The following is a 10,331-nucleotide window of genomic DNA, read 5'->3' on the forward strand; positions in this document are numbered from 1 at the left end:
GCAGACATAAACTGCATTAGCATTACCCCATAATCTTATTTAGTATACACTCACGCCGCTCCGTCTCCTGTAATTGCATTGGGAAGATGCAATATTTATGAAAGGGGAGAGGGGGATGTCACTGCTCATCTTGGAGCTGCAGTAAAAGTCCCGGGAAATCTGAGCCTGGTCTTGGGCCTGTGAGACTGAGCAGAGTGGGTGCTTTGTGGCTGTTCACTTGGGGGTGATCTGGCCTGGCCTAATCCAGAGTTCCCCACGCCACTAGCTCTCCTGAACTTTGGGCAGAGGGATGTGAGTATGGGACGAAGGTAGCAGTCATTTCTTTTGGAAGTCAGGGTTCCTGCCAGACATGTCACATAGATCTCAGATACTCTGAGCCCTTCTGGTACAAGGCTCCATCCAAGCCATGGCTCGCTGCAACTCCCGGTTGGATTTCTTTTTGCCCCAAGGCAAACCCACCAGAAATGGAACACCCCAAGGACATGTGTTTTCCTGAATAACCTGGGCTCAGTGAAACTCAGCTATGGTGGACCTCAAAGGGTGAGAAACACCAGCAGGAGTCCTGGCTGAGGTCACCTCAGAGTTAAAGCTGTGGCTGCCACTGGAACCCCCCACCCCCACCCCATGCCCTTTGCAGTCTTAGATTCTGGGCACAGTGTTCCTCCCCACTGTCCTGGGGGACTGGGACTCAATCCCTTGTCCCTCTCCTTCAGTCAGGCCTCCTGCTTCTCTGCTTCTGGTGGAAGAGGCAAATGTCAAAGGTTGCTCCATGGGACTCTGGGACGGTGGCTGTGCTCCCACTGAAAATGCCATGGTCTCCGTAGAGATTTACAGCCTTGGAAACCCTGTGCAGGATCGCTATGAGTCGGAACCGACTCCACAGCACATAACAACCACCACCACCACCACTTTGGGGGCTGGCTGGTGCTGGAGGACGCATGGGTGCAGAAACATAGACAAGCTCCCTGTCATGAAAGTCTCAGGCAACCTTGAAGAGAGGAGTTCTTTCCTAGTTGCTGCCTTTCCCCATGGGGGAGGGCAGTGGGGTAGAGGGGCCACTGTGACACCAATCTCTAAGGAGCATGAAGAAGTCAGGATCAAAGAGCTCAGCAAATGGTTGCATGCTCTTGGGAACCTTAATTGAGGAAGGATGAGCCCGTGGGTGCAGTAGAGGGCATCACAGCACCTAGGAACTCCTGTCCACTGCAGCCACCACGGGGTCTCTGAAGAAGTGGCTCTGAGAAGAGAGGGCAGGTGCCCAAGCCAGACTCCCCGGTCTTATGGCGACTGAAGCAAGAGCTCAGTCTCCTACGGACCCCATCATACCTCACACCCACGTCCAGTCCCCACGTTCACACTGCGCTCCCACTCTACACTTCACACATCGTCAGCATCTCTCTCTAAGCACCCCCTCTTAGCACCCCTAGTCAGCAGCACCCCCTGGCAGCACTCCTTCATGCCTCCCCGGCCTACAGTTCCCGGACGCTCGCACACTTCCGCAGTCAGGTCCGCTCGTTCTCCACTCTCTCACACCACAGCCCTCTCTCTCAGACACCCACTGGTCTCATTCCCATCGGCGGCGCTCACCTCCTCCCTGCCGCCCACCCTTCCGGAACCCAGGGCAGCTGAGAGCCCGGAGAAGGCGTGTGGAGGCGGGCCGCGGCCCCTCCCCGTGTCAGCTCCTTTGCCGCCACCCCATTAATCACAGAGCCGCGTCCAGTGGGGGATCCCCGGCACGCAGTGCCACGCGCAGCCCGCGGGACAATGGGATTATTTCCGGAGGGAGAGGCTGCCTCGGGCCGGGGCTCAGGCGGCCGTGCCTCCTTCCCTCAATCCGTCCCTCGGCACACTGGAGCGCCTGCGGCGGCCAGGGACGAGTACCAGAGCGGGCGCGGGTGGCGCACGGGTGGCAGGGCCGGGCCCGCCTAATTCAATTAACCGGGCGGCTGCCGCATCCGCGCAGCGCCTGGCCTGCGGGGCGCCCGCCCGGGCAGCTGTTCTTTGTGCGCGGAGCCCATGCATATGGATACTGTCCCGCTCGGGTCTCCCGTCGGCGTTCCCTTTCCGGCACCTGCGGCTCCCTCGCCTCTCAGAGAAGGCGCCTGGCCTCACTAGCAAAGTTGGAAAATGCGTGTGGCGGCTTGTGGTTGCGCGTGGAGGGTCTGCGTGGAAGAGAATGTACCTCGTAGATGCGTTTCTTGGTGCGGTTGGATGTGTCCGTATGCACCTGTGTTCTGTGCGTGAAGGGAGGGGTTTTGTTGGCTGGTTGATTGGGTTTTGATCTGGTCCACCGCTTGTGGGAGTGGTGGGCTGGTCTGTGGATACCTGGGGGAAGGGAAGGACAGGGGAGAGGGGGCTCCCTGAGCATCTATGGAGATCACACAAAGTGTGTGTCTGGGTATAAGCCGGTGCTGGCTCCCAAAGACCCGCACCTGGGGTGTCTTATGTTCATCATCTGTGTATGTGCTGTGGTCTGGGGAGTAGTCAGGACACCCACTAGAACGCACTGCTCCCCACTCATTACCTCCCGCTGGGCCTTTTGGGGGGCCCAATCCATCCCCCTTCACCCTGCTGCCAGCTTTCTGATGGAGGGGGTTTTGGCAAGTTAATTTCTAACCTGAACTTCAGCTCAGCTCCTTTGCTCAAAGGCCACTCTTCTGATCCACAGGTTCATGGAGGAGGCAAGACCCCAGCGTCCAGGACTTCTCATCCTGCCGACTGGTTCAAGCTAGCGCTGTTCTTTGGTTCCAGGACAGCCTGGCTGCGTGGGACTCAGTGGATGCCTACCCACTTCTGCTGTAAACTGAGTCCTGAGCCGTCCCCCCAAATAACACAGCCTGTTGAGGCCAAGGTGGCCAGAGCTCCTAGGGGTGATTGTGAAATCACTAGCTCCCCTTCTGGGATCACAACCCAGAATTGGACCCTTGGCCAAATGCAGAGGCTATTTCCCTTTCAGCTGGGTTGGAAATCTCATCTGCCCTTTCTCAGAGGCTAGACACATAGCTGACTGGGTAAGAAATGTGGGTAGATTTAGCCAGCCCAAGGAGTCCTGATGTGGTGCTGTAGGGTAAGCACTGGACTTGCTAGCTGCAAGGTTATCAGTTCAAACTTACCAATTGCTCCTTGGAAACCCTATACAGGGTTAATATGAGTCCGACTTGATGACATTTAACAACAACAACAGGCAGCCAGAAAGCTTGCCTCTTTCCTACGCAGAGCAGGTGAAGCGCAGAGGTTTGACCTGTGAACCAGGACAGGAGCATTCCAGCTGGGTGCATCCTAGGGAGTAGGGTGGCTCTTAAAAAAGCAATGGTGCCCCTCAGAGAGGCTTACCCTCTTGTAACCAACCAGTCTCCTCTCCCTGCTTGTGGGATCTGGGTACTGGCAGCTGCCTGGAATTCCTGGGACCCAGCAGGCAGAGTAACCCCTGGGACCTGGAATTTCAGACCCACCTGGTGAATAGAATAGAGCCCAGGGTCTGAGAGCCCTGAGTAAGAATGTCAGGGTCTTGGACAGAACTGGTGAGAACCCAGCTCAGCCTGCCGGGAGGGGCAGTGACCAGGGAACTTTCTGGGAGTTGTTAGAGGAAAGTAAGGATATGGGTCTATTCCACCCTGAGCCATCTCCTCAACCCCTCCACCTTTCTGGGTCCTGGCATCCTGGGAGATGTCAAGCTTGGAGGATGTGCCCTGCCAAGTACACTGGGAGGTTCGACCAGGCTGGGTGGTGGAACCAGAGAGTCTCTGGGCCTCCCTTAGGTAGGATAGGTCAGAGAGAGGCCTTAAGCCCTTAATTGCTGCCCTAGATGAGGGAGAAAATAGCCAGCAGCTTTCTTGCCAGTCAGAGCTGAGAGACCGGGGATTGGAAAGGCCTCATTGCTGCAGAGCAGAGTGAGAGCCCATCTCCTTCTCTGCTACAGCCCTTGGTTTTGAACCTGGGCTCTGATGGGGGTGGGCTGAGAGGAGGGATCTGTGCTCGGTCTTGTACTGCAGAGAGCAGTACCCAACCAGACACCAGATAACAGTGGAGGCATGGCCAGCAGCAGGAAAGTGCTTGTCCTCCAGGAGAGAGGGGAATGCGCGGTGGCTCTGCAGATCAAACACAGTTCTGCGGTTCAGTTCAGCCCATTAGCCATTCCACAGAAGAAAGATGAGGCTTTCTGCTCCCGCAAAGACTTACAGCCTCTGGAACCCCATATAGGGTTGGAACCGACTCGTTGGCACTTCACAACAACAACAGGAGGAGAAGTGTGTGCCTAAGTGTTGGGAAGGACCTCTATCCCTATTACTATAAGAATTGGTTGGGGCACATGGAATACAACCAGACCCCAAGGAGTCAGTGAGTTGGTGGCTGGAACCAGCCTGGCCTCCCCACTTAATCCTCATTAAACCTAGGCTCTCCGAGACTATGGGCTACCTCCAGTATGGAGTGATCTTTACTGGGTTGCTAAGTCATTAGCTGGGGCTGCCTCCCCCTCAGAAAGGGCAATTTTTCTATCACTAACTCATACTGAGACAGATGGGCAAAACAGAAGGGCACCTTTGATATTGGACCAAGACCCTAATGTCTCCCCTTCATGTTACATATCTCTAACACATTTCTCAGCCCATCCCACACTTTTCCTACTAAATACCCATTGGGCATACTATGTCCCACAGATCTGTGCATGCCATTGAATGGCACATCCTTATCATGCAGAGGAACCTACTCAGCCTATCCCATGTGCCTCACAGAGAAGCAGTTGTAGAGACACACACTCTCACGCACTGGCATCCTCATGGACACCCACTTCTTGACACAGACAAATCCAGTTGTAAAGACAACCTAGACTCTCTTTCTCCCAACACTTTTAACAACACTCGCTTTGTTTGTATCCCACCTAACACAGTGCCCAACACACAGTCCACATTCAATCAATATTTTTGGAATGGAAAAAAAAGATTATTTAAAGATGTACCCAGTACATCTGCTCAGCTTTCTCTACCCTCACAGTCACACACACTTCACACCTGCTGTCCCCTCACAGGAGCAGAGTCCCACAAACACAAAGTAATTAAGTTACCACACACACCCCTAAGCAAAAGGACAACCCCTGGCCCGGGGGTCTCTCCCAGAGGGGAAAGGGGCTGTGTGGGATCCAAAGGGAACTCCTCCCTGTGGCTGAATCCTTCCCTTTCTCCTCCTCTACCCCCCAGCTTCTGCCCCAGCTGCGCCTTTTTTAATTGGAGGCATTTCTTTATTCAGCAGGCGAGGGAGGGGGTGGCTCTTGAAGCAGGAGTCACCAGGTGGCCTCAGGGCTGGAGAGAAGGGTCTACAACTCACCTAGGTGTATGCAGGCAACACAAGGACGGCATCTGCCAAGTTTGGACTTGAGGAAGCAGTTTAAGACGAAAGGCGTTGGAAAACTAACATTTGAGTCCAGTCTTTGCCCCTTGGGGTCCTCAATGTCTTGATTTCCTCATCTGCAAAATGGGGATAATAAAATTTATCTCACAGGATTATTGGAGGATTATCAAACAAGATAACTACAGCTCAGACCATTTTGTGAGTCCTTGCTGTTTTTGTTCTTTCCTAACAGAGCTGCTCTGTGAGAGGGGATGGCCTAGGCAAGCTGCAAAAGAAAAAACACTGTGGAAACAGCAGCTGCACAAATGTACGCTCCGCACGAATCTCCTCCCCCATTTCAGAAAACTTTCCAGCCTTCAGCTCTGTGCTCAGGTAACATTGCTTCCGGGAGAAGGGGCGGGAACCAGAGCCCAAAGAATCCTGACCCTTTTGTCTCTTCTTTCTGGGTGAGGGAAGGAGCCAAGAGGGCAATCCTGAACCCTATTGGAAAAGGAAGGCTAAGGACAAGGGGACTCATAGAAACCCAGCTGGGGGAGGCCAGCACCCAGGAGAACTGGATAAAAGTTGACTGATAAGCGAAAGAGGTGGGTGGAAAGTAACACGAAGCAGTCGGTCAGGCAGCAGCTGTGAGGGCAAGGGGAAGTCAGAATGTCCCTGAGTTGCTTGATTGTGTGATTATAGAGTCTGGTGGTCTTAGAGGCCCCCCAGGCAGCTGTGAACTGTCTACTTAAGCTGGGCCAGCAAGGTCTTCTCCCAGGTACCCTGAAAAACTAGCGCCAGATGTAAGGCGTTCCAGAGGTGGGTCAGATGCCAAAAAGGTTGCAACAGACTGGATTGGAAGGCCAGAGCAGCTAGAAAGGTGCATGTAGATGAGGGAAAGGAGCTGGAAGAGTGTTTGAAACACTCAAGAGGTTTGCTTCATGGGGCCCGAGAATAGCAAAGAATTGTCCTAATGATTAAGTTAGAAAGACAGAGCTTTAACTACAGCAAGCAGGACTGAGGTTAGACCCGAATGTGACTGAAAGGAAGCAGGGCCACTAGGACCCCGCCTCATAGGAAGCTTAGTACCCCTACCCATAGTTTTCAGCTTCATACAGAGACAGCAACTCCAGTTTTGTGATACCAAATCAACCCTCTTCTGACTGTGAGACATTGTGCAAGTTTATTCACATTACCAATCATCCATTTCCTTTTCTCTTTTTAAATGAGCTATAACTCACAAATCATACAATTTAGTTTTTCCAAAATGTACATTTCAGTGATTTTTAGTATATTTACAAAATTATGTAATTGTTCCCAAACCAAACCAGTTGCCATTGAGTTGATTATAATTCATAGTGGCCCTCTAGGAAGAATAAAATTTCCCCAGGTTTCCAAGGCTGTAAATTTTAGAAGCAAGCGGCCACATCTTTCTCCTGGTGGCAGCTGGTAGGTTTGAACCACCAACTTTTGGGTTAGCAATTTAGTGCTTTAAATCACGCCACCACAGGGTTCTTTGTGGGATCATCACTACTAGCTGATTTTGGAATACTTTCATCACCCAAAAAAGAAAAAAAATTTTTTTCCATACCAGTTCACAATCACTCCCCATTCCTCCTGAAGCATCCCCCCCCCCCCCCCCCCCCACACACACACAATCTGGCAACCACTAATTGACCTGCTGTCTCCATGGATTTGTACACTCTGGACATTTTGTATAAATGGGATCTTACAATCTGTGACCTTATGTAGCTCACTTCTTTCATTTAACATAATGTTTTCTTAGTTCATCCTTGTAGCATGAAAGAACACTTCATTACTTTTTATGGCAGAATCATAGTCTATTATTTGATATACTGTATTTTGTTTATTCATAAGTAAACAAAATGGACAGTTTGGTTGTTTCATCTTTTGAGCTATTATAAATAATACTACTAGGAGCATTCATTCAGTTTTCTTAATTATAAACAATAGGGACATTTTTTGGTAACTTCCTGGTTGTTGTCAGTCTTAAAGGTGTTATATGGTGCCTGGCACAAAAGAGTTAACTCAGTAAACACTTATGTTTAACTCTGTTTTGCTTCTCTCAAGAGAAGATTCAGAAATGAGACTCATTCAGTTCAAAATAACTTCCTAAATAAGTCATGGAGCCTCCTGCATAGGGGTTGTTGTTTGTTGTTTTTAAGTTCCGTTGAGTCGGTTCTGACCCATAGTGACCCTGTATAGGGTTTGCAAGGAGCAACTGGTGAGCTTGAAGCACCAACCTTGTAGTTCAAAAGGCTTTGCAGTCTGCATAGGGGTGCTGTACATGAAAAGGATCCAGTGAATGGGGAGGACAAAAGTAGAGAATGAAGCTCTCCCCTCCTGTCTCCACTTAGTGTTTAGTAACCATCATCAACTTTACAGACTTTGTTTTCAGTGGGTCTTTGTCCACCTCCCCGTAACTTGAACAAGATTTCCCATAGAGACAAGATTCCAACCAGCAGCTAGGCTTCCAGGATGACCCACAAAAGCGGGTTGAATTCAACTCCTTCATTTTGATCAGAACACTTTGCCTGTCTAAAATTTGGTTTCCTAAAATTTGGTTCACATTTGTAATGTAGGAATAATACTCATCTCAAAGGGTTGGTGTAGAATTAACTTTATATTGTGCTTTACTGGAGTCCTGGTGTGGCGCTGTGGGTTAATGCGCTGGACTGCGACCTTGACCTGGAAAACTCTATACAGGGTCGCTATGGGTCAACTCAATAGCATTTAACAACAACATAGCATTTATTATCATCTGACTTAGTATCTATTTACTAAAATTATTTACTAAATATTATTTAAATATAATTTATATTCTATAACATATGACCCTTTGTGTGTGGCTTCTTTGAACTTGTTGTTCAGGCTCATAGTGACCCTGTATAGGGTTTCCAAGGAGATGCTGGTGGGTTTGAACTGCTGACCTTGTGATTAGCAGTCCAATGCTTATCCTACAGTGCCACAACAGGACTCCTTTCACTTAACCATAATGTTTCTGAGGTTCATTAGTGTTGTGGCATCAACCAGCACTTTATTCCTTTTTATGGCTGAATCGTATTCCATTATATGGATATACCACTTTTTGTTTATCCATTGGTATACATTTACAGCCTATTAATGTTATATTATAATTATAATTATAAAATATTTATATATTTACTTGCTAATTTCTGACTCCCATCTACTAGAATTTAAGCTCTGTGAGGGCAGAGACTTTACTCCAGTCATTGTTGTAGCCCCAGTGCCCAAAACAGTGCCTGACACACAGCGATTACTCAATAAATATTGTTGCATAAAGAGATTCCCTCATTTCATTTTTCATTCAAGATGAGGATATCTTGTGGGTTAGGGCCATTTTCCATGGGGGGGGCGGGCAGAAGTGAGTAATCCACTCCCTGTTGCCAAAGAACTCTTTAAGGGGAGATGACAAACATTGCAAAAGCAAACAGATTGCAAGGAAACTTGAAAAGTGGTATGTGAAGGCATCTAGCATCTGAAGGTGCTTTGAATCTGAAACTGCTGTGAAATAGACTGGAAATGAACCCCAAATAATCTAACCTGTGCCTTCCCCAGAGCTTGGCTCCTCAGAGGGAGCAGACCTTTTTTTACCAGAGAGGGAAAGAGAAAAGCTGAAAAAGGGTTTCCTCCTTCTCTTCTGGGCTCTAAACTAGGCATCCAGAAGCAGAACTTTGAAAAGCCTTGAATTTGTCCTAGATGCATTTTTCGGATCCACCATTTTCAGTCCCCAAAGTCTTAAGCCCCTAGATTTCAAAAGTAAGACAATAACTCTTTTCTAGGCTTCTTGCTGGAAGTCGCTGGTTGCTAGGTGGAAAACAACTGGGTTGAGTTAATTCACCTGCTGTGTGAACTGCTTCTACTTAAAAAAAAAAAGGGGGGGGGGCGTATCTTGAAGCCATGTGCATCCTAGCAGCAGGTCCCAAGGCAACTCTCTTGAGTTGTGCCTGCCTTTTAGAAAGTCTTCCCTTCCTCAGTTTCTCTAAAAGATTGAGTTGGAGTGGTTGTTGATTGATTGATTTTCAACATTATAGAACCAGTTAAGTCGTTCCTAGACTCCTGATATAAGGAGGGGACAAGCCTGAACTCACCTCCTGCCTCAGGGACCTGTACTCCATACCTGGGGAGTAGACAGTCTTCTACTTTCTAACTAGTCGGACTTGAAGTTTAGAATGAATCGTCTGCTTGAGTGGCAGGTGTTTCCCAGCTGAGCCCTTGGGGAGATTCTCGGCTGTGCAGGGACACTCTTTCCCCAGAGGCCTGGTGGGCTGCAGTCTTTTGACCTCGTTCAAAGCGAGGGGTGTCTCCTGTTTGGTTGGGAGGAGGCTCTGATCTCCTTCTCCTTAGGTTCATCTGCCCGTCCGACTCTGGGAATAACCACGTCCAGTTCATTTTCTTTCTCCTTTTACTTCTATTTCTGTTCCCCTCTTCTCACTCTTCCTGAACTCCTCCTAGTCTCGGTCTCCGATCTCAGTCCCTCAGTCTCTGGCTCCTGCATATGTCTCGGCTCCGGACCTCCCTCTCCCCCTTCCTGCCCCTCCCCCGCGCTGTCATTCACCCCGCTCCTCTCCGCGCGCAGCCAATGGAGAGACCCGGCCAAAACGGCTCGGCTCGCTCGCACCGGGCTTTTTCGCCCGGTGATTGATGTCCCAGAGTCAACAGCGAGCGAGCAGCCGGAGAGGGGAAGGAGCAGCCGGAGAAGGGAAGAATACAGCGCCCCCTCTCTCTCTCCCCTCCCCCTACTTTAGCTCTCCCTGAGCACTTCGCCTCCAAGTTTCTGCACAGCCGCCGCCGCCGCCACCTCTGCGCCCCTGTGCGCTGCCCCCTAGCCCAGCGCCGCGAGCGCTGTCGCTCGCCCCCCCCCCTCCGGGGGGTCGGGGCCGGCATGGAGCACCTGGGTCCGCACCACCTCCACCCCGGTCACGCGGAACCCATCAGCTTCGGCATCGACCAGATTCTCAACA

The 10,331-nt window shown here is 50.3% G+C and overlaps 1 protein-coding gene across 1 annotated transcript in view; it reads left to right on the forward strand.

Annotated features, from left to right (window-relative positions):
* Positions 1–523: 523 nt before the first annotated feature.
* Positions 524–10,331, forward strand: part of LOC102829089 — a 14,952-nt gene continuing 5,144 nt past the window's right edge. The window contains exons 1-6 of the mRNA XM_006831472.1: positions 524–540; positions 1,476–1,506; positions 1,709–2,201; positions 2,669–2,798; positions 9,823–10,004; positions 10,116–10,265. Coding sequence (XP_006831535.1) covers positions 524–540; positions 1,476–1,506; positions 1,709–2,201; positions 2,669–2,798; positions 9,823–10,004; positions 10,116–10,265 — 1,003 coding nt within the window. The remainder of the gene's footprint in view (positions 541–1,475; positions 1,507–1,708; positions 2,202–2,668; positions 2,799–9,822; positions 10,005–10,115; positions 10,266–10,331) is intronic.

The sequence above is a fragment of the Chrysochloris asiatica genome, unplaced genomic scaffold (assembly GCF_000296735.1).
Source record: "Chrysochloris asiatica unplaced genomic scaffold, ChrAsi1.0 scaffold00003, whole genome shotgun sequence".
Taxonomy (NCBI): domain Eukaryota; kingdom Metazoa; phylum Chordata; class Mammalia; order Afrosoricida; family Chrysochloridae; genus Chrysochloris; species Chrysochloris asiatica.